Source organism: Telmatherina bonti (assembly GCF_933228915.1).
Source record: "Telmatherina bonti genome assembly, chromosome: 8".
NCBI lineage: Eukaryota > Metazoa > Chordata > Actinopteri > Atheriniformes > Telmatherinidae > Telmatherina > Telmatherina bonti.
The window spans coordinates 39631453-39655599 of record NC_136626.1 but is presented as its reverse complement, the minus strand read 5'-3'; the positions used below and the strand labels follow the sequence as shown (position 1 = coordinate 39655599).

Below are 24147 nucleotides of genomic sequence, written 5' to 3'. Positions count from 1 at the left end.
AATGGTATAAAAGACTGGAAACATGTTTCTGCCAAAGTTGAGAAGCATGAATGTACACAAATACATCTTGGTGCATGCTTGGTCTATGAGCAGTGGAAACTCAGCAGCACAATAGAAGCTGAACTGGAGAGGAGGGTGTATGATGCAGCCTTGTTTTGGAGCCAACTGGAGTGCATTGTGAACGTCACTCCTACTCTGGCTTCACGCAATCTGCCGTTCAGGAGAGACAGGGAAGTTCTAGGTCAGGGACATGCTGGCATCTTTTGTTAATAATGGAGTTATTAGCTCATTATGACCCTGTTTTGAAAACGCTAATCAACTTTCTGAAGACAGCCGCCTCACCGATGCAGAGAGCGACTTTCAGGTTGTTGACGTTATCATCCAGGAACTGTCCCAAAGATTCACCAGCTTAAATGGAACTGTGAATTTGAGGCAGTTCACCCCAACACAGAGCTGCAAGCAGGAGATGAGGAGTTACACCACGCTGCCCGGCAGCTTAGAGAGCACTAGTCAGGACATCGGCCCCAGCTTCCCTGGCCGGCTGCTTTGCTTTAGAACGTCTTTCAGGAACCAGATAGCAAAGCAAAAGTCTTTTGTAGATCTGGCAAAAAATGCTCCTTGTCAGCCACGTTCAGTGAGGTTCGCAGCGCCCTCCTATTTTTGACTCTTCCCGTCACTATTGGAACCTCTGAGCGCTCATTCTCCAAGTTAAAACTGATTTAAAAAACCCCTTGAGGAGCTCAGTGGGACAGCAGAGTGGACCGACCATGTTGTCCATAGAGAAGGAGAGGGCAAAGAAAAAGGACATGCAGAGCATCGTGGACGAGTCGGTGCAGCGCTTGTCGTGTGGCCTTCAGATGGTGGTGAGGAGACCTAAAGTAGGCTACTTCATACCTTTATGCTGAAACTGTGTTTGTGATGATGTGTGCCACTAAACGTTATATTCAGCTTCCCGATTCAGGCTTGGTTCCGTTAAAGTGGTTGTCAAAGCAATGCAGTCGCTATCCGTGACATCTCGGTTTGTTGCTTCATGTCCGTTTGATGGACTTCAAAATGACCGAGTGACTCTCCGTGGTGCTGAAGCTTGGAAGCCCCGCTGTTGGGGGCATGTGTGTGTAAAATGATGTTATCATAGCAGGCCGGCCCGGTTCGGATCTGTTCCGCTAGTGCACAGCGGGTATCTTCTACAGCTGATGCACCACATTGTTTCCAAACAAATGGATTTTTACTTTAGGCTTTAAATGAAGGTGAAATTTTGGTAAACAAGGTGGATGAAGAATTTGTTTCATGACTTTATGTTGTGGATATAATTCGGGACGTCATCTCAGCAGACATGCAAAAGTATGTAATTTCCTTTAAGAGTTCAGTTTGGAACCATTTATTTACAAATGCTTGTATTTTTTATCATTTTGTTGCAATTAATGATTCATCGACACGTCTCTAAGATATCTCCATAAATGTGTGATTGATCAAGTCAAGCAATGTCTTCTAAAGGTCCTTTTATGGCACTAGTACTGTTGTAGGGCTGCTCAGACACTAAAAGTCTGAGGGAGACACTTTTAATGAGGGAGATTTGTAGTCATGATTGATCTCTTCGCAGTGCTCGTCGGAGTCTTTCTAAGACGATTGACAAATACGGTCCCTGGAGCTGAACTTGGAGCAGCAGAGATGTTGTTCAGGTGGACGCAGAAGGAGCTTGCCGTAAGCTCAGCTGATGTTCAGGATCAAAAAGCATCTCAACGACGAGACGCCATGTTAATAAGCTGAGAATCTAGACGTTGATGAAGGCTGATTTTATTACATTTCTACAGCGCCTCACATCGATTCCATTATTACCTATAACCCTTTCTTCGTATTAGACTGATGTGGAGAAGTGATGGAGGCATCTCCTCTCATGTCACCTGCAAGCTGTGGTGTCTTGAACGAAGACGTTGCAGCCATTCTGGTTCCGAACCAGCTCCACCAAGGCCAGCTTCTCTGAACTGATTATCCCAGTATCTGAGTCTGTCTGACAGCTGCAGGACAAAAGTTGCGTGATGCATTTCATTGACAGTCAGTCAAATGGTGACAGGTATGTTCCCTACCTTAACAAGCTCTGCTGTCAGTACAGAGCACGGCTTGTTCTGTCTGAGGACAGCCTCTCCTACCACCTCACAGTAATGGAAGGCCGAAGTCCAGCAGACGGCTGGCATACAGGAACTTATACACCTGACCGACAACAGCACATCAGTAGCATCATACACTGACTTTAAGTTAACATGAAAATTTCCAATTATTCAACCCAATTTAGCTTTACATAACAAAGGGGGGCGGGGGACATCAGAGCAGAACCTTTCAATCCCAGTCAGCATGCAGACGAGACGTTTCCACGGAAACGAGACGTTTCCACGGAGACATGACGTTTCCATGCAGACGAGACGTTTCCATGCAGATATAATTTTTCCATGTAATTTCCACATAGTTTTATGGAAACTGTCTGTAGATCTGGCAGAAGTGTAACTGTTGAACCAAGATGAAGGACCGATATAATTTCTCTGGCGAGTTTGGACTACCTGAAAGGACGGCATTGAAAAGAGTTTTCCTGTGAGTGTCTGGCTGTACTCGAACAGCTCCGTATACTGGATGGCAGGATTACAGGCAAAGCGCTGAAACCATTGTCTGCAGCAGAAGAAGCAGGATGAGGAGACATCCAGGTGTTTCAGTCATAAGTAGAGCTGCTTTAATGAGGAATGACAGGAAGTTGGAGGCTCAGCTCACCTGTGACTGCTGCCAAGAAGCACCAGTCTGTCTGCCGTCTGCGTGAACACCCCGAAGGGAATGCTGGCTGTCAAGTAACACAGATGAGCAGCATGTATGAGGCCTCTGGAGGCTGCAGAAGAAGAGCAACACCAAACATCAGCTTGTGTGTCTGAGAGTGACAACCTGTCAGTCAGTGCATCGTACCGAGAGAGTCTCCCATGGTGACGATGGCCTTCTGCTGTATGGCTGCATTTCCTGTCTCATTGGAGAGAATCACAGCCAGATGGAGCCTCCAATCTCCCCATTTTTCATTCCCATAGCTCTCTGCACATAATATCATTATCACAATCCCTCCTGGCTAACACTGAGAGTCCTGTAAGATTATTTCCAGTCCAATAATGTGATCCAGGACCACAGGTGTATAAAGTAGAAGTCCTGCCATGTTTTTGGATCTACCTGTGCATGTAGAACAGTTGTTTTCACCGAGCGGCAACCTCCGGTGATTACTAGTGAAGCCTACATAGAACTGCGTAAAACTGCAGTTCCCCCTTCATCCACTAGGGGCTGCAAAACAGAGCAAATCCCCATAGACTCCCATGTTAAAAAAACCAACTTCACAGCAGAAATAAACATGTTTACAGCAGGAATAAACATGTTTACAGCAGGAATAAACATGTTTACAGCAGAAATAAACATGTTTACAGCAGAAGTAAACATGTTTACAGCAGGAATAAACATGTTTAAGACAGAAATAAATATGTTTACAGCAGAAATAAACATGTTTACAGCAGGAATAAACATGTTTACAGCAGAAATAAACATGTTTAAGGCAGAAATAAACATGTTTACAGCAGGAATAAACATGTTTACAGCAGAAATAAACATGTTTACAGCAGAAGTAAACATGTTTACAGCAGGAATAAACATGTTTACAGCAGAAATAAACATGTTTACAGCAGAAGTAAACATGTTTACAGCAGGAATAAACATGTTTAAGGCAGAAATAAACATGTTTACAGCAGGAATAAACATGTTTACAGCAGGAATAAACATGTTTAAGGCAGAAATAAACATGTTTACAGCAGGAATAAACATGTTTACAGCAGAAATAAACATGTTTACAGCAGAAGTAAACATGTTTACAGCAGGAATAAACATGTTTAAGGCAGAAATAAACATGTTTACAGCAGGAATAAACATGTTTACAGCAGGAATAAACATGTTTAAGGCAGAAATAAACATGTTTACAGCAGGAATAAACATGTTTAAGGCAGAAATAAACATGTTTACAGCAGAAATAAACATGTTTACAGCAGGAATAAACATGTTTACAGCAGAAATAAACATGTTTACAGCAGGAATAAACATGTTTAAGGCAGAAATAAACATGTTTACAGCAGGAATAAACATGTTTAAGGCAGAAATAAACATGTTTACAGCAGGAATAAACATGTTTAAGGCAGAAATAAACATGTTTACAGCAGGAATAAACATGTTTACAGCAGAAGTAAACATGTTTACAGCAGGAATAAACATGTTTAAGGCAGAAATAAACATGTTTACAGCAGAAATAAACATGTTTACAGCAGGAATAAACATGTTTACAGCAGGAATAAACATGTTTAAGGCAGAAATAAACATGTTTACAGCAGAAATAAACATGTTTACAGCAGGAATAAATATGTTTACAGCAGGCATAAACATGTTTACAGCAGGAATAAACATGTTTACAGCAGGAATAAACATGTTTAAGGCAGAAATAAACATGTTTACAGCAGAAATAAACATGTTTACAGCAGGAATAAATATGTTTACAGCAGGTATAAACATGTTTACAGCAGGAATAAACATGTTTACAGCAGGAATAAACATGTTTAAGGCAGAAATAAACATGTTTACAGCAGAAATAAACATGTTTACAGCAGGAATAAACATGTTTACAGCCTGGTTCAAAAATCCATTTTAGGTTTAATAGGTCAGGTTTTCCTTCATGACAACTGTGGGGGGAGTGAATTTTTTTCTAACTCGCCCGTTTAAAAGTAATTTAGTCTCGAAGTTCGGCATATTTAGGGGCGTGTCCTTTTGATTGATAGGTACCTGATCTCCCGCTTCAAGTCAGAAGAACGTAGAACAACCGCGGTTTTTAGCCGGTTAACAACTTGACTTAGCTTTAGCTCGCTTACCTCCGTTAGCTGGTTAGCTCCTGTTATCTCCGGGTTAGCTCGGTTAGCTCTTAGCTACAGAAAGCTCAGAGTTTGCTCGATGTCAATCATCCACCATGACGCTCACAGCCCCCCTCTCAGCTCCACCTCTTTGCCCATATTTGTATTTTCCGGGCGAGATGACACGCATGCCCCTGCCAAGATGGCGATGGTAGGAACCGCCCACCGAGCTTCAATTCAGCTCTTCAGAAACCTACGGGTGACGTCACGGAGGCTCCGCCCATCTTTTATATACAGTCTATGGTTTTCACCAACAGGCTCGTCTACCTGCAGTGGAGCTGAACTGGTTTAGTGATGGTTGGAAAGAGCTGTCAGAGAGCTTCTACTTCTACTTTATACACCTCTGTCCAGAACAGGTGTTACTTTCATTTGTTCGGGATGTGTTACCATAGAAACAGTGGGGATCCTCCCAGACAGCAGCTGGAAGAGAGTCTGAAGGGGATCGTTGACCATTAGCTGGCTTGTAAACCTGCCAACAGAACACTATGTGTCATGTCACATCTTAACCAAGGCCAGTCGCAGGACCAGCATCCTAAAACAGAAACCATCCTATTTAAAGAGCTTCCCTGTACAGAAGTGGCATGCCACACTGACGGCTCAAATTCTGCGCCGCTTGTCAATCACTGATCTTTATCAGGTATCAGCCAGTCCTCCGCAGACTTTCCTTCACCGGCAACCTGACATATGCTCCTGATTCGCCAGCCAGCCAGCCAGCCAGGACTCTTGACGACATATTAAAACCTGGTGTCTATCAGGACCAGCAGGGTCCACATAGCAGCGATCCGTCTCCGTCAGACCACAGCGTCTACATTTAGTCACTTTTTCACACATTAGTGCTGCAACAGAGTTGTGTTCCGTCTCCCAGCTGTCGCGCTTCTCACCTGTTTAGGACGGTGGTGTATGACCTGTTGCCCATTTTGATGGACAGAAACAGAGAGTGTCCTCACAATCCGCTGCTCATCGCTGCCTCCAGGGCCTCCTGGAAAGCCCATGGACCATCCTGTTATATCCTGTTTACCTGCTTCCTGTGTGGAAAACTCCAGCAAGTTGTTTCAGTTTCATGAGACTGGTCACATAAACGGGTTCCTATCGCTGGGGTTATATACGGTGGCCCTGAAGGGTCCCAGGAAAACAAAAGCTACAACAATAATAACATAAATAAAATCATTTGAATAAAGGTTTATTCATTTCAGCATACCCTCTTATAATAGTGTTAACTGTGACATGTAAACCGTAACAGGGCTGTGTCTGAATGTGCACACTATTCCCTGAAAATATTCTATTTACTTTAATGTTTCTGTGTTGCATATCTATTCAATAAAACAATTAATAAACGCAGTAGGCTATCTATAGTTTCTCGCCGTTCGATAAGCTTGCCGCCTTCATTGCAGCATTTTGAGTTCCTGTCTCCATTCATTGTGATCTATTTAACCGTCCAGAGACTGTCGATGCTCACTAATGTCCAGTTTACGCTGTAATCTATCACATACAGTATTTGACTTTCTGGACATTGGGATGAGGCCGATGTAGCGCAATATTCTAGTACATTTTCACATTCTAGCCAAATCATTTTTAAGCTATCAAAAATAAGACCAGTCCGGGAAAAAGAAGACGTCGCCCTGAAGTCAGTAAAGGTCTGTTTTTTGTTCACCATTTTGCCAAAACCAAAATTTTCTGTTTCTGGGTACTTTATCGTGGCACAACATGCTGAGACGGTCAGTTTGGTCAAAGTAAATACCCACATGCAATAACTCTATTTACTTATCACAGTTGACACAATAATTATGGCGAATACACAATCCATTTTATTCATTTTTATTTTTATCTTTTTTTTTCCCCTATCGGTGGTTTATTCATGTGGTAGATGGCTCATTGTGTTGTGTTGTGGCTAAATGTGTTGTGGCTAGGGATAAAATCAAATCCAACTTTATTTCTACAACATTTTTCATACAAAAGTGTGTCAAAGTGCTTAACATAAAAAACAGTTTAACACCTAAAAACACAAACACACATACACACACACACAGACTGGGGCAGGCTTGGGTCCACACCACAGCCAAATGGCTGCAGTGTAGACCCCCCACCAAAACCTCCACTAGGAAGACCCCCGCCACACAGACCCCAAAGGTGCGGACCATTAAACTGTTCCAAAGGCGAAGATCACAAAACTTTTTCAAAGGCGATGACAATAAAAATGTTCAAAAGTTGAGAACCACAAAACTGTTCCAAAGGCGTGGACCATAAAACTGTTCCAAAGGCAGGACCATAAAACTGTTCCAAAGGTGAAACCATAAAACTGTTTTAAAAGCGGGACCATAAAACTGTTCCTAAGGTAAGAACTGTAAAAGTGTTACAAAGGTAAGAACTATAAAACTGTTCCAAAGGCAAGGACCATAAAACTTTTCCAAACGCGAGGACCATAAAACTGTTTCAAAAGCGGGACCATAAAACTGTTCCAAAGGCAGGACCATAAAACTGTTCCATAGGTGAGGACCATAAAACTGTTTCAAAGGCTTTGTACCATGAAACTGTTCCAAAGGCGAGGACCATGAAACGTTTCCAAAGGCAAAGACCAAAAAACTGTTCCGAAGGTGAGGACCATAAAACTGGTCCAAAGGTGAAACCATAAAACTGTTTTAAAAGCGGGACCATAAAACTGTTCCAAAGGCGGCGACCATAAAACTGTTCCAAAGGTGCGGACCATAAAACTGTTCCAAAGCCGAGGACCATAAAACTGTTCCAAAGGTGCGGACCATAAAACTGTTCCAAAGCCGAGGACCATAAAACTGTTCCAAAGGAGAAGATCGCAAAACTTTTCCAAAGGCGATGACAATGAAAATGTTCAAAAGTTGAGAAACACAAAACTGTTCAAAAGGCGAGGACCATAAAACTGTTGCAAAGGTGAGGACCATAAAACTGTTCCAACGGCAAGGACCATAAAACAACTGTTCCAAAGACAAGGACCATGAAACTGTTCCAAATGTGAAGACCATAAAACTGTTCCAAAGGTGATGACAATAAAAATGTTCAAAAGTTGAGAACCATAAAACAGTTCCAAAGGCGAGGACCATAACACTGTTCCAAAAGGCGGGGACCATGACACAACTGTTCCAAAGGTGAGTAACATAAAACAGTTCCAAAGGCAGGACCATTAAACTGTTCCATATGTGAGGACCATAAAACTGTTCCAAGGGCGAAGACCATAAAACTGTTCCAAAGGCCGAACCATAAAACTACTGTTCCAAAGGGGAGAACCATAAAACTGGTCAAAAGGCGAGGACCATAAAACTGTTTCAATGGTGCGGACCATAAAACTGTTACAAAGCCGAGGACCATAAAACTGTTCCAAAGGCAAAGATCAGAAAACTTTGCCAAAGGCGATGACAATAAAAATGTTCAAATGTTGAGAACCACAAAACTTTTCCAAAGGTGAGGACCATAAAACTGTTCCATATGTGAAGACTATAAAACTGTTACAAGGGCGAAGACCATTAAACTGTTCCAAAGGGAGGACCATAAAACTGTTACAAAGGTAAGAACCATAAAACTGTTCCAAAGGCACGGACCATAAAACTGTTTCAAAGGTGCGGACCATAAAACTGTTACAAAGCCGAGGACCAAAAAACTGTTCCAAAGGCAAAGATAACAAAACTTTTCCAAAGGCGATGACAATGAAAATGTTCAAAAGTTGAGAACCACAAAACATTTCCAAAGGTGAGGGCCATAAAACAGTTTTAAAAGCGGGACCATAAAACCGTTCCAAAGGTGAGGACCATAAAACTGTTTCAAAGGTAAGAACTATAAAATTGTTCCAAAGGTGAGGACCATAAAACTGTTCCAAAGGTAAGAACTATAAAATTGTTCCAAAGGTGAGGACCATAAAACTTTTCCAAACGCGAGGACCATAAAACTGTTCCAAAGGCTGAAACACAAAACTGTTCCAAAGGCCGAACCATAAAACTACTGTTCCAAAGGTGAGAACCATAAAACTGTTCAAAGTCAGGACCATAAATCTGTTCAAAAGGCTTTGTACCATAAAACTACTGTTCCAAAGGCGAGGACCATAAAACATTTCTGAAAGCAGGACCGTAAAACTGTTCCATATGTGAGGACCATAAAAACTGTTCCAAAGGTGAGAACCATAAAACTGTTCAAAGGCAGGACCATAAATCTGTTCCAGAGGCGAGGACCATAAAACTGTTACAAAGGTAAGAACTATAAAACTGTTCCAAAGGCGAGGACCATAAAACAACTGTTCTAAAGACAAGGACCATGAAATTGTTCCAAATGCAAGGACCATATAACTGTTCCAAAGGTGATGACAATAAAAATGTTCAAAAGTTGAGAACAGTAAAACAGTTCCAAAGGCAAGGACCATAAGACTGTTCCAAAGGTGAGGACCATAAAACTGTTCCGAAGGCGAGGACCATAAAACCGTTCCAAAGGCAAGGAGCATAAAACTGTTGCAAAGGCGAGGACCATAAAACTGTTTCAAAGAGAAGAACCATAAAACTGTCCCAAAGAGTAGCACCTTAAAGATTTCCCCAAGGGGAGGACCATAAAACCGGAAAGCGGTCTCGCTGTATGTTTTAGTTCCAACTTTTGGTATATTTAAAAGGTCGGTCCCAGAAGACCTCAGTGTCTGTTGTGGCCTATTGTGTTGTGTTGCTGCTTATTATGTGGTGTTGCTTATTGTGTTGTGTTGCTGCTCATTGTGTCATGTTGCTTATTGTCTCGTGTTGCTGCTAATTTTGTCATGTTGCTGCTAATTGTGTCGTGTTGCTGCTTATTGTGTCGTCTTGCGGCTTATTGTGCCATGTTAATGCAAATTGTGTCGTGTTGCGGCTTATTGTCTCGTGTTGCTTATTGTGTCGTGTTGCTGCTTATTGTGTCGTCTTGCTGCTTATTGTGCCATGTTAATGCTTATTGTGTCGTGTTGCGGCTTATTGTCTCGTGTTGCTTATTGTGTCGTGTTGCTGCTTATTGTCTCGTGTTGCTTATTGTGTCGTGTTGCTGCTTATTGTGTCGTCTTGCTGCTTATTGTGCCATGTTAATGCTTATTGTGTCGTGTTGCGGCTTATTGTCTCGTGTTGCTTATTGTGTCGTGTTTCTGCTTATTGTGTCCTGTTGCTGCTTATTGTGTCGTGTTGCAGCTTATTTTGTCGTGTTGCTGCTTATTGTGTCGTGTTGTTGCTTATTGAGTGATGTTGCAGCTTATTGTGTCGTGTTGCTGCTTTTTGTGTCGTGTTGTTTCTTATTAAGTGATGTTGCTTAGTGTTTTGTGTTGCTTATTGTGTCGTGTTGCTGCTCGTTGTGTCGTGTTGTCGCTCGTTGTGACGTGTTGCTGCTTAGTGTGTCGTGTTGTTGCCATTTGTGTCGTGTTGTGGCTTATTTTCTCGTGTCGCTGCTTATTGTGTCACATTGCGACTTATTGTTTCGTGTTGTTGCTTATTGTCTCATGTTACTTTTTGTGTCGTGTTGCTGCTTATTGTGTTGTGTTGCTGCTTATTGTGTCGTTTTGCTGCTTATTGTTTCGTGTTGCTGCTTATTGTGTCGTGTTACTTTTTGTCTCGTGTTGCTCGTTGTGTCGTGTTGTCGCTCGTTGTGACGTGTTGCTGCTTATTGTGTCGTGTTGCTGTTTATTGTTCCGTGTTGCTGCTTATTGGGTCGTGTTGTTGCTTAGTGTGTCGTGTTGCCGCTAATTGTGTCGTGTTGCTGTTTATTGCTTCGTGTTTCTTATTGTGACATGTTGCTGCTAATTGTGTTGTGTTGCTGCTTATTGTGTGGTTTTGCTGCTTATTGTGTCGCGTTGCAGCTCATTGTGTCGTGGTGCTGCTTATTTTGTCAATTTGCTTATTGTCTCGTGTTGCTTGTTGTGTCGTGTTGTTGCTTATTGTGTCGTGTTGCTGCTTATTGTGTCGTGTTGCTTCTTATTGTGTCATGTTGCTTATTGTCTCGTGTTGCGCACTATTGTCTTGTGTTGTTGCTTATTGTGTCGTGTTGTTGCGTATTGTGTCGTGTTGTTGCTTATTGTGTTGCTGCTTATTGTGTCGTCTTGTTACTTATTGGGTCTTGTTGTTGCTTAGTGTGTCGTGTTGCTTCTAATTGTGTCGTGTTGCTGTTTATTGCTCCGTGTTTCTTATCGTGTCGTGTTGCTGCTTATTGTGTCGTGTTGCTGCTTATTGTGGCGTGTTGTTGCTTTTTCTGTTGTGTTGCTTATTGTCTCTTGTTGCGCAATCTTGTCTCGTGTTGTTGCTTATTGTGTCGTGTTCCTGCTTATTGTTTCGTGTTGTTGCTTATTGTCTTGTGTTGCTGTTTATTGTGTCGTGTTGTTGCTTATTGTCTCGTGTTGCTTATTAGATCGTGTTGCTGCTTATTGTCTCGTGTTGTTCCTTATTTTGTCATGTTGCTCATTGTCTCGTGTTGCACACTATTGTCTTGTGTTGTTGCTTATTGTGTCGTGTTGTTGCTTATTGTGTCGTGTTGCTGCTTATTGTCTCGTGTTGCTTATTGTGTCGGGTTGCTGCTTATTGTCTCGTGTTGCTGCTTATTGTGTCGTGTTGCTGCTTTTTGTGTCGTGTTGTTTCTTGTTGACTCGTATTGCTGCTTATTGTGTCTTGTTGTTCATTATTGTGTCGTGTTGTTGCTTATCGTCTCGTGTTGTTAATTATTGTGTCGTATTGCTGCTAATTGTGTCGTGTTGCTGTTTATTGCTTCGTGTTTCTTATTGTGTCATGTTGCTGCTAATTGTGTCATATTGCTGTTTATTGCTTCGTGTTGCTGCTTATTGTGTCGCGTTGCAGCTTATTGTGTCGTGTTGTTGCTTATTGTGTTGTGTTGCTGCTTATTGTGGCATGTTGTTGCTTTTTTTGTTGTGTTGCTTATTGTCTCGTGTTGCGCAATATTGTCTCGTGTTGTTGCTCATTGTGTCGTGTTCCTGCTTATTGTTTCGTGTTGTTGCTCATTGTGTTGTGTTGCTGCTTATTGTGTCGTGTTGTTGCTTATTGTCTCTTGTTGCTTATTGTATCGTGTTGCTGCTTATTGTCTCGTGTTGTTCCTTATTTTGTCTTGTTGCTTATTGTCTCGTGTTGCGCACTATTGTCTTGTGTTGTTGCTTATTGTGTCGTGTTGTTGCATATTGTGTCGTGTTGTTGCTTATTGTGTTGCTGCTTATTGTGTCGTCATGTTGCTTATTGGGTTTTGTTGTTGCTTAGTGTGTCGTGTTGCTTCTAATTGTGTGGTGTTGCTGTTTAGTGCTTCGTGTTTCTTATCGTGTCGTGTTGCTGCTTATTGTGTCGTGTTGCGGCTTATTGTGTCGTGTTGTTGCTTATTGTCTCATGTTGCTTATTGTGTCGTGTTGCTGCTTATTGTGGCGTGTTGTTGCTTTTTCTGTTGTGTTGCTTATTGTCTCTTGTTGCGCAATCTTGTCTCGTGTTGTTGCTTATTGTGTCGTGTTCCTGCTTATTGTTTCGTGTTGTTGCTTATTGTGTTGTGTTGCTTCATATTGTGTCGTGTTGTTGCTTATGTGTTGCTGCTTATTGTGTCGTCTTGTTGCTTATTGGGTCGTGTTGTTGCTTAGTGTGTCGTGTTGCTTCTAATTGTGTCGTTTTTCTGTTTATTGCCTCGTGTTTCTTATCGTGTCGTATTGCTGCTAATTGTGTTGTGTTGCAGCTTATTGTGTCGTGTTGCTGCTTATTGTGTCGTGTTGCGGCTTATTGTGTTGTGTTGTTGCTTATTGTCTCATGTTGCTTATTGTGTCGTGTTGCTGCTTATTGTGGCGTGTTGTTGCTTTTTCTGTTGTGTTGCTTATTGTCTCATGTTGCTTATTGTGTCGTGTTGCTGCTTATTGTGGCGTGTTGTTGCTTTTTCTGTTGTGTTGCTTATTGTCTCTTGTTGCGCAATCTTGTCTCGTGTTGTTGCTTATTGTGTCGTGTTCCTGCTTATTGTTTCGTGTTGTTGCTTATTGTGTTGTGTTGCTTCATATTGTGTCGTGTTGTTGCTTATGTGTTGCTGCTTATTGTGTCGTCTTGTTGCTTATTGGGTCGTGTTGTTGCTTAGTGTGTGGTGTTGCTTCTAATTGTGTCGTTTTTCTGTTTATTGCCTCGTGTTTCTTATCGTGTCGTATTGCTGCTAATTGTGTTGTGTTGCAGCTTATTGTGTCGTGTTGCTGCTTATTGTGTCGTGTTGCGGCTTATTGTGTTGTGTTGTTGCTTATTGTCTCATGTTGCTTATTGTGTCGTGTTGCTGCTTATTGTGGCGTGTTGTTGCTTTTTCTGTTGTGTTGCTTATTGTCTCTTGTTGCGCAATCTTGTCTCGTGTTGTTGCTTATTGTGTCGTGTTCCTGCTTATTGTTTCGTGTTGTTGCTTTTTGTGTTGTGTTGCTGCTTATTGTGTCGTGTTGTTGCTTATTATCTCGTGTTGCTTATTGGATCGTGTTGCTGCTTATTGTCTCGTGTTTTTCCTTATTTTGTCATGTTGCTCATTGTCTCGTGTTGCACACTATTGTCTTGTGTTGTTGCTTATTTTGTCGTGTTGTTGCTCATTGTGTCGTGTTGCTGCTTATTGTCTCGTGTTGCTTATTGTGTCGTGTTGCTGCTTATTGTCTCGTGTTGTTGCTTATTGTGTCGTGTTATTGCTTATTGTGTCGTGTTGCTGCTTATTGTGTTGTGTTGCTGCTTATTGTGTCGTGTTGCTGCTTTTTGTGTCGTGTTGCGGCTTTTTGTGTCGTGTTGTTTCTTGTTGACTCGTATTGCTGCTTATTGTGTCTTGTTGTTCATTATTGTGTCGTGTTGTTGCTTATCGTCTCGTGTTGTTAATTATTGTGTCGTATTGCTGCTAATTGTGTCGTGTTGCTGTTTATTGCTTCGTTTTTTTTATTGTGTCATGTTGCTACTAATTGTGTTGTGTTGCTGTTTATTGCTTCGTGTTGCTGCTTTTTGTGTCGTGTTGCTGCTTATTGAGGCATGTTGTTGCTTTTTTTGTTGTGTTGCTTATTGACTCGTGTTGCGGAATATTGTCTCGTGTTGCTTATTGTGTCGTGTTGCTTCTTATTGCGCCGTGTTATTGCTCATTGTCTCGTGTTCCTTTTTGGATCGTGTTGCTGCTTATTGTCTCGTGTTTTTCCTTATTTTGTCATGTTGCTCATTGTCTCGTGTTGCACACTATTGTCTTGTGTTGTTGCTTATTTTGTCGTGTTGCTGCTTATTGTTTCGTGTTGTTGCTTATTGTGTTGTGTTGCTGCTTATTGTTTCGTGTTGTTGCTTATTGTGTTGTGTTGCTCATTGTCTCGTGTTGCGCACTATTGTCTCGTGTTGTTGCTTATTGTGTCGTGTTGCATCTTATTGTGTCGTGTTGTTGCTTATTGTGTCGTGTTGCTGCTTATTGTTTTGTGTTGTTGCTTATTGTGTTGTGTTGCTGCTTATTGTGTCGTGTTGTTTCTTATTGTGTTGTGTTGCTGCTTATTGTTTCGTGTTGTTGCTTATTTTGTCGTGATGCTCATTGTCTCGTGTTGCGCACTATTGTCTCGTGTTGTTGCTTTTTGTGTTGTGTTGCTGCTTATTGTGTCGTGTTGTTCCTTATTTTGTCATGTTGCTCATTGTCTCGTGTTGCGCACTATTGTGTCGTCTTGTTGCTTATTGTGTCGTGTTGCTGCTTATTGTCTCATGTTGTTGCTTATTGTGTTGTGTTGTTGCTTATTGTGTCGTGTTGTAACTTATTGTGTCGTGTTGCTGCTTATTGTGTTGGATTGCTGCTTATTGTGTCGTGTTGCTGCTTATTCTGTCGTTTTGTTGCTTGTTGAGTCGTATTGGTGCTTATTGTGTTTTGTTGTTGCTTATTGTGTCGTTTTGCTGCTCATTGTCTTGTGTTGTTGCTTAGTGTGTCGTGTTGCTGCTTTATGTGTCGTGTTGCTGCTTATTGTGTCGTGTTGTAACTTATTTTGTCGTGTTGCTCATTGTCTCGTGTTGCGCACTATTGTCTCGTGTTGCTGCTTATTGTGGCATGTTGCTGCTTATTGTGTCGTGTCTCTTATTGTCTCGTGTTGTTGCTTGTTTTGTATTGTTGCTTATTGTCTCGTGTTGCTCGTTGTGTCGTGTTGCTGCTTATTCTGTCGTGTTTTTGCTTATTGAGTGATGTTGCAGCTGATTGTGTCGTTTTGCTGCTTTTTGTGTCGTGTTGTTGCTTATTGAGTGATGTTGCTTAGTGTTTCGTGTTGCTTATTGTGTCGTGTTGCTGCTTATTGTGTCGTGTTGCTGCTTAATATGTCGTGTTGCTAATTATTGTTTCGTGTTGCTGCTTATTGTGTCGTATTCTGGCTTTTTGTGCCGTTTTGCTGCCTATTGTGTCGTGTTGCTTTTTGTCTCGTGTTGCTCGTTGTGTCGTGTTGTTGCTTATTGTGTTGTGTTGTTGCTTACTGTGTCGTGTTGCTGCTTATTGTGTCGTGTTGTTGCTTATTGTGTCGTGTTGCTGCTTATTGTGTCGTGTTGTTGCTTATTGTGTTGTGTTGCTGCTTATTGTGTCGTGTTGCTGCTTATTGTGTCGTGTTGCAGCTTATTTTGTCGTGTTGCTGCTTATTGTGTCGTGTTGCAGGTTATTGTGTCATGTTGCTGCTTATTGTGTCGTGTTGTTGCTTATTGAGTGATGTTGCAGCTTATTGTGTCGTGTTGCTGCTTTTTGTGTCGTGTTGTTTCTTATTGAGTGATGTTGCTTAGTGTGTCGTGTTGCTTATTGTGTCGTGTTGCTGCTTATTGTGTCGTGTTGCTGCTTAGTGTGTCGTGTTGTTGCCAATTGTGTCGTGTTGTGGCTTATTTTCTCGTGTTGCTGCTTATTGTGTCATATTGCGACTTATTGTTTCGTGTTGTTGCTTATTGTCTCGTGTTACTTATTGTGTCGTGTTGCTGCTTATCGTGTCGTGTTGTTGCTTATTGTGTTGTGTTGCTGCTTATTGTGTCGTGTTGCTGCTTATTGTTTCATGTTGCTGCTTATTGTGTCGTATTCTGGCTTTTTGTGCCGTGTTGCTGCTTATTGTGTCGTGTTACTTTTTGTCTCGTGTTGCTCGTTGTGTCGTATTGTTGCTTATTGTGTCATGTTGCTGCTTTTTGATGTCGTGTTGCTTATTGTCTCGTGTCCCTCGTTGTGACGTGTTGCTGCTTATTGTGTCGTGTTGCTGTTTATTGTTTCGTGTTGCTGCTTATTGTGTCATGTTGTTGCTTATTGTGTCGTGTTGCTATTTATTGTCTCGTGTTGCTTATTGTGTCGTGTTGTTGCTTATTGTGTCGTGTTGCAGCTTATTTTGTCGTGTTGCTGCTTATTGTGTCGTGTTGTTGCTTATTGAGTGATGTTGCAGCTTATTGTGTCGTGTTGCTGCTTTTTGTGTCGTGTTGTTTCTTATTAAGTGATGTTGCTTAGTGTTTTGTGTTGCTTATTGTGTCGTGTTGCTGCTTATCGTGTCGTGTTGCTGCTTAGTGTGTCGTGTTGTTGCCATTTGTGTCGTGTTGTGGCTTATTTTCTCGTGTCGCTGCTTATTGTGTCACATTGCGACTTATTGTTTCGTGTTGTTGCTTATTGTCTCATGTTACTTTTTGTGTCGTGTTGCTGCTTATTTTGTCGTGTTGTTGCTTATTGAGTGATGTTGCAGCTGATTGTGTCGTTTTGCTGCTTTTTGTGTCGTGTTGTTGCTTATTGAGTGATGTTGCTTAGTGTTTCGTGTTGCTTATTGTGTCGTGTTGCTGCTTATTGTGTCGTGTTGCTGCTTAATATGTCATGTTGCTAATTATTGTTTCGTGTTGCTGCTTATTGTGTCGTATTCTGGCTTTTTGTGCCGTTTTGCTGCCTATTGTGTCATGTTGCTTTTTGTCTTGTGTTGCTCGTTGTGTCGTGTTGTTGCTTATTGTTTTGTGTTGCTGCTTACTGTGTCGTGTTGCTGCTTATTGTGTCGTGTTGCTGCTTATTGTGTCGTGTTGCAGCTTATTGTGTCGTGTTGCTGCTTATTGTGTCGTGTTGCTGCTTATTGTGTCGTGTTGCTGCTTATTGTGTCGTGTTGCAGCTTATTTTGTCGTGTTGCTGCTTATTGTGTCGTGTTGCAGGTTATTGTGTCATGTTGCTGCTTATTGTGTCGTGTTGTTGCTTATTGAGTGATGTTGCAGCTTATTGTGTCGTGTTGCTGCTTTTTGTGTCGTGTTGTTTCTTATTGAGTGATGTTGCTTAGTGTGTCGTGTTGCTTATTGTGTCGTGTTGCTGCTTAGTGTGTCGTGTTGTTGCCAATTGTGTCGTGTTGTGGCTTATTTTCTCGTGTTGCTGCTTATTGTGTCATATTGCGACTTATTGTTTCGTGTTGTTGCTTAGTGTGTCGTGTTGCTTATTGTGTCGTGTTGCTGCTTAGTGTGTCGTGTTGTTGCCAATTGTGTCGTGTTGTGGCTTATTTTCTCGTGTTGCTGCTTATTGTGTCATATTGCAACTTATTGTTTCGTGTTGTTGCTTATTGTCTCGTGTTACTTATTGTGTCGTGTTGCTGCTTATCGTGTCGTGTTGTTGCTTATTGTGTTGTGTTGCTGCTTATTGTGTCGTGTTGCTGCTTATTGTTTCATGTTGCTGCTTATTGTGTCGTATTCTGGCTTTTTGTGCTGTGTTGCTGCTTATTGTGTCGTGTTGTTCCTTATTTTGTCATGTTGCTCATTGTCTCGTGTTGCGCACTATTGTGTCGTCTTGTTGCTTATTGTGTCGTGTTGCTGCTTATTGTCTCATGTTGTTGCTTATTGTGTTGTGTTGTTGCTTATTGTGTCGTGTTGTAACTTATTGTGTCGTGTTGCTGCTTATTGTGTTGGATTGCTGCTTATTGTGTCGTGTTGTTGCTTATTGTGTCATGTTGCTGCTTAATGTGTCGTGTTGCTGCTTATTGTTTCGTGTTGTTGCTTATTGTGTTGTGTTGCTGCTTATTGTGTCGTGTTGTTGCTTATTGTCTCGTGTTGCGGAATATTGTCTCGTGTTGTTGCTTATTGTATCGTGTTGCTGCTTATTGTTTCGTGTTGTTGCTTATTGTGTTGTGTTGCAGCTTTTTGTGTCGTGTTGTTCCTTATTTTGTCGTGTTGCTCATTGTCTCGTGTTGCGCACTATTGTCTCGTGTTGTTGCTTATTGTGTCGTGTTGCATCTTATTGTGTCGTGTTGTTGCTTATTGTGTCGTGTTGCTGCTTATTGTTTCGTGTTGTTGCTTATTGTGTTGTGTTGCTGCTTATTGTGTCGTGTTGTTTCTTATTGTGTTGTGTTGCTGCTTATTGTTTCGTGTTGTTGCTTATTTTGTTGTGTTGCTGCTTATTGTTTGGTATTGTTCCTTATTTTGTCGTGATGCTCATTGTCTCGTGTTGCTTATTGTCTCGTGTTGCTGATTATTGTGTCATGTTGCTGCTAATTGTGTCGTGTTGCTGCTTATTGCTTCGTTTTTCTTATTGTGTCACGTTGCTACTAATTGTGTCATGTTGGTGTTCATTGCTTCGTGTTGCTGCTTTTTGTGTCGTATTGTTCCTTATTTTGTCGTGTTGCACACTATTGTCTTGTGTTGTTGCTTATTGTGTCGTGTTGTTGCTTATTGTCTCCTGTTGCTTATTGTGTCATGTTGCTGCTTTTTGTGTCGTATTGTTCCTTATTTTGTCGTGTTGCACACTATTGTCTTGTGTTGTTGCTTATTGTGTCGTGTTGTTGCTTATTGTCTCCTGTTGCTTATTGTGTCATGTTGCTGCTTATTGTCTCGTGTTGCTTTTTGTGTCGTGTTACTGCTTAATGTGTCGTGTTGCTGCTTATTGTGTCGTGTTGCTGCTTATTGTGTCGTGTTGCTGCTTATTGTGTCTTGTTGTTGCTTATTGTGTCGTGTTGTTGCTTATCATCTCGTGTTGCTGATTATTGTGTCATGTTGCTGCTAATTGTGTCATATTGCTGTTTATTGCTTCGTGTTGTTGCTTATTGTGTCGTGTTGCTGCTTATTGTCTCATGTTGTTGCTTATTGTGTCGTGTTGTTGCTTATTGTGTCGTGTTGTAACTTATTGTGTCGTATTGGTGCTTATTGTGTTTGATTGTTGCTTATTGTGTCGTGTTGCTGCTTATTCTGTCGTTTTGTTGCTTAGTGTGTCGTGTTGCTGCTTTATGTGTCGTGTTGCTGCTTATTGTGTCGTGTTGTAACTTATTTTGTCGTGTTGCTCATTGTCTCGTGTTGCGCACTATTGTCTCGTGTTGCTGCTTATTGTGGCATGTTGCTGTTTATTGTGTCGTGTCTCTTATTGTCTCGTGTTGTTGCTTATTTTGTATTGTTGCTTATTGTCTCGTGTTGCTCGTTGTGTCGTGTTGCTGCTTATTCTGTCGTTTTGTTGCTTAGTGTGTCGTGTTGCTGCTTTATGTGTCGTGTTGCTGCTTATTGTGTCGTGTTGTAACTTATTTTGTCGTGTTGCTCATTGTCTCGTGTTGCGCACTATTGTCTCGTGTTGCTGCTTATTGTGGCATGTTGCTGCTTATTGTGTCGTGTCTCTTATTGTCTCGTGTTGTTGCTTATTTTGTATTGTTGCTTATTGTCTCGTGTTGCTCGTTGTGTCGTGTTGCTGCTTATTCTGTCGTGTTTTTGCTTATTGTCTCGTGTTGCTTATTGTCTCGTGTTGCTCGTTGTGTCGTGTTGTCGCTTATTGTGTCGTGTTGCTGCTTATTGTGTCGTGTTGTTGCTTATTGTGTCATGTTGCTGCTTAATGTGTCGTGTTGCTGCTTATTGTTTCGTGTTGTTGCTTATTGTGTTGTGTTGCTGCTTATTGTGTCGTGTTGCTGCTTATTGTCTCGTGTTGTTCCTTATTTTGTCTTGTTGCTCATTGTCTCGTGTTGCACACTATTGTCTTGTGTTGTTGCTTATTTTGTCGTGTTGTTGCTTATTGTCTCGTGTTGCTGATTATTGTGTCATGTTGCTGCTAATTGTGCCGTGTTGCTGTTTATTGCTTCGTTTTTCTTATTGTGTCACGTTGCTACTAATTGTGTCGTGTTGCTGTTCATTGCTTCGTGTTGCTGCTTTTTGTGTCGTGTTGCTGTTTATTGCTTCGTATTGTTCCTTATTTTGTCGTGTTGCTCATTGTCTCGTGTTGCACACTATTGTCTTGTGTTTTTGCTTATTGTGTCGTGTTGTTGCTTATTGTCTCCTGTTGCTTATTGTGTCATGTTGCTGCTTATTGTCTCGTGTTGCTTTTTGTGTCGTGTTACTGCTTAATGTGTCGTGTTGCTGCTTATTGTGTCGTGTTGTTGCTTATTGTGTCTTGTTGTTGCTTATTGTGTCGTGTTGTTGCTTATCATCTCGTGTTGCTGATTATTGTGTCATGTTGCTGCTAATTGTGTCGTGTTGCTGTTTATTGCTTTGTGTTTCTTATTGTGTCATGTTGCTGCTAATTGTGTCATATTGCTGTTTATTGCTTCGTGTTGTTGCTTATTGTGTCGTGTTGCTGCTCATTGTGGCGTGTTGTTGCTTTTTTTGTTGTGTTGCTTATTGTCTCGTGTTGCGCAATATCGTCTCGTGTTGTTGCTTATTGTGTCGTGTTGCTGCTTATTGTTTCGTGTTGTTGCTTATTGTGTTGTGTTGCTGCTTATTTAGTCGTGTTGTTCCTTATTTTGTCGTGTTGCTCATTGTCTCGTGTTGCGCACAATTGTCTCGTTTTGTTGCTTATTGTGTCGGGTTGCTGCTTATTGTGTCGTGGTTTTGCTCATTGTGTCGTGTTGTTGCTTATTGTGTCGTGTTGCTGCTTATTGTTTCGTGTTGTTGCTCATTGTCTCGTTTTGCGCACTATTGTGTCGTCTTGTTGCTTATTGTTTTGTGTTGCTGCTTATTGTGTCATGTTGTTGCTTATTGTTTTGTGTTGTTGCTTATTGTGTCATGTTGTTGCTTAGTGTGTCGTGTTGTTGCTTATTGTGTCGTGTTGTAACTTATTGTGTCGTGTTGCTGCTTATTGTGTCGGATTGCTGCTAATTGTGTCGTGTTGCTGTTTATTGCTTGTGTTTCTTATTGTGTCGTGTTGCTGCTAATTGTGTCATATTGCTGTTAATTGCTTCGTGTTGCTGCTTATTTTGTCGCGTTGCAGCTTATTGTGTCGTGTTGTTGCTTATTGTGTCGTGTTGCTGCTTATTGTGGCGTGTTGTTGCTTTTTTTGTTGTGTTGCTGCTTATTGAGTCGTGTTGTTCCTTATTTTGTCGTGTTGCTCATTGTCTCGTGATGCGCACAATTGTCTCGTGTTGTTGCTTATTGTGTCGTGTTGCTGCTTATTTTGTCGTGTTGTTGCTCATTGTGTCGTGTTGCTGCTCATTGTTTCGTGTTGTTGCTCATTGTGTCGTGTTGCTGCTCATTGTTTCGTGTTGTTGCTTAGTGTGTTGTGTTGCGGCTTATTGTGTCGTGTTGTTCCTTATTTTGTCGTGTTGCTCATTGTCTCGTGTTGCTCACTACTGTCTCGTGTTGTTGCTTATTGTGTTGTGTTGCTGCTTATTGTGTCGTGTTGTTACTTATTTTGTCGTGTTGCTCATTGTCTCGTGTTGCTGCTTATTGTCTCATGTTGTTGCTTATTGAGTCGTGTTGTTGCTAATTGTGTCGTGTTGCTGCTTAATGTGTCGTGTTGCTGCTTAATGTGTCGTGTTGCTGCTTATTGTGTCGTGTTGTAACTTATTGTGTCGTGTTGCTGCTTATTGTGGAATGTTGCTGCTTATTGTGTCGTATTGCTGTTTTTTTCTTCGTTTTTCTTATTGTGTCATGTTGCTGCTAATTGTGTCGTGTTGCTGTTTATTGTTTCGTGTTTTTGCTTATTGTCTCCTGTTGCTGCTTATTGTGTCGTGTTTCTGCTTATTGTGTCGTGTTGCTGCTTATTTTTTCGTGTTGTTGCTTATTGTGTTGTGTTGCTGCTTATTGTGTCGTGTTGTTGCGTATTGTCTCGTGTTGCTTATTGTGTCGTGTTGCTGCTTATTGTCTCGTGTTGTTCCTTATTTTGTCGTGTTTCTCATTGTCACGTGTTGCTGCTTATTGTGTCGTGTTGTTGCTTGTTTAGTCGTATTACTGCTTATTGTGTCGTGTTGCTGGTTATTGCTTCGTTTTTCTTATTGTGTCATGTTGCTGCTAATTGTGTCGGGTTGCTGTTTATTGCTTCGTGTTGCTGCTTATGTTGTCGTGTTGCTGTTTATTGCTTCGTGTTTCTTATTGTGTCATGTTGCTGCTTATTGTGTCGTGTTGTTGCTTATTGTTTCGTGTTGCTGCTTAATGTGTCGTGTTGCTGCTTATTGTTTCGTGTTGTTGCTTATTGTCTCGTGTTGCTTATTTTGTCGTGTTGCTGCTTACTGTCTCGTGTTGCTTATTGTGTCGTGTTGCTGCTTATTGTCTCGTGTTGTTGCTTATTGTATCGTGTTTCTGCTAATTGTCTCGTGTTGTTCCTTATTTTGTCGTGTTGCTCATTGTCTCGTGTTGTTGCTTATTGTGTCGTGTTGCTGCTTATTGTGTCGTGTTGTTGCTTGTTGAATCGTATTGCTGCTTATTGTGTTTTGCTGTTGCTTATTGTCTCGTGTTGCTTATTGTGTCTTGTTGTTGCTTATTGTGTCGTGTTGTTGCTTATTGTCTCGTGTTGCTGATTATTGTGTCGTGTTGCTGCTAATTGTGTCGTGTTGCTGTTTATTTTTTCGTTTTTCTTATTGTGTCATGTTGCTGCTAATTGTGTCGTGTTGCTGTTTATTGCTTCGTGTTTCTTATTGTGTCATGTTGCTGCTAATTGTGTCGTGTTGCTGTTTATTGCTTCGTGTTGCTGCTTATTGTGTCGCGTTGCAGCTTATTGTGTCGTGTTGTTGCTTATTGTGTCGTGTTGCTGCTTATTGTGTCATGTTGCTGCTAATTGTGTCGTGTTGCTGTTTATTGCTTTGTGTTTCTTATTGTGTCATGTTGCTGCTAATTGTGTCATATTGCTGTTTATTGTTTCGTGTTGGTGCTTATTTTGTCGCGTTGCAGCTTATTGTGTCTTCTTGTTGCTTATTGTGTCGTGTTGCTGCTTATTGTGGCGTGTTGCTGCTTATTGTGTCGTGTTGTAACTTATTGTGTCGTGTTGCTGCTTATTGTGGAATGTTGCTGCTTATTGTGTCGTGTTGCTGTTTTTTTCTTCGTTTTTCTTATTGTGTCATGTTGCTGCTAATTGTGTCGTGTTGCTGTTTATTGTTTCGTGTTTTTGCTTATTGTCTCCTGTTGCTGCTTATTGTGTCGTGTTTCTGCTTATTGTGTCGTGTTGCTGCTTATTTTTTCGTGTTGTTGCTTATTGTGTTGTGTTGCTGCTTATTGTGTCGTGTTGTTGCGTATTGTCTCGCGTTGCTTATTGTGTCGTGTTGCTGCTTATTGTGTCGTGTTGTTGCTTGTTTAGTCGTATTACTGCTTATTGTGTCGTGTTGCTGGTTATTGCTTCGTTTTTCTTATTGTGTCATGTTGCTGCTAATTGTGTCGGGTTGCTGTTTATTGCTTCGTGTTGCTGCTTATGTTGTCGTGTTGCTGTTTATTGCTTCGTGTTTCTTATTGTGTCATGTTGCTGCTTATTGTGTCGTGTTGTTGCTTATTGTTTCGTGTTGCTGCTTAATGTGTCGTGTTGCTGCTTATTGTTTCGTGTTGTTGCTTATTGTCTCGTGTTGCTTATTTTGTCGTGTTGCTGCTTACTGTCTCGTGTTGCTTATTGTGTCGTGTTGCTGCTTATTGTCTCGTGTTGTTGCTTATTGTATCGTGTTTCTGCTAATTGTCTCGTGTTGTTCCTTATTTTGTCGTGTTGCTCATTGTCTCGTGTTGTTGCTTATTGTGTCGTGTTGCTGCTTATTGTGTCGTGTTGTTGCTTGTTGAATCGTATTGCTGCTTATTGTGTTTTGCTGTTGCTTATTGTCTCGTGTTGCTTATTGTGTCTTGTTGTTGCTTATTGTGTCGTGTTGTTGCTTATTGTCTCGTGTTGCTGTTTATTGTGTCGTGTTGCTGCTAATTGTGTCGTGTTGCTGTTTATTTTTTCGTTTTTCTTATTGTGTCATGTTGCTGCTAATTGTGTCGTGTTGCTGTTTATTGCTTCGTGTTTCTTATTGTGTCATGTTGCTGCTAATTGTGTCGTGTTGCTGTTTATTGCTTCGTGTTGCTGCTTATTGTGTCGCATTGCAGCTTATTGTGTCGTGTTGTTGCTTATTGTGTCG

The 24147-nt window shown here is 41.3% G+C and overlaps 1 protein-coding gene across 1 annotated transcript in view; it reads right to left on the bottom strand.

Moving 5' to 3' along the window:
* Positions 1-1892: 1892 nt before the first annotated feature.
* The window catches only part of sec16b (SEC16 homolog B, endoplasmic reticulum export factor), a gene marked incomplete at both ends in the record, with an annotated part of 41470 nt that continues 19215 nt past the window's right edge, over positions 1893-24147 (bottom strand). Inside the window, 9 exon segments of the mRNA XM_079245731.1 lie at positions 1893-2015; positions 2085-2172; positions 2174-2208; positions 2553-2658; positions 2758-2869; positions 2944-3061; positions 5349-5430; positions 5843-5904; positions 5908-5940. Of these exon segments, the coding sequence (XP_079101857.1) occupies positions 1893-2015; positions 2085-2172; positions 2174-2208; positions 2553-2658; positions 2758-2869; positions 2944-3061; positions 5349-5430; positions 5843-5904; positions 5908-5940 (759 nt within the window).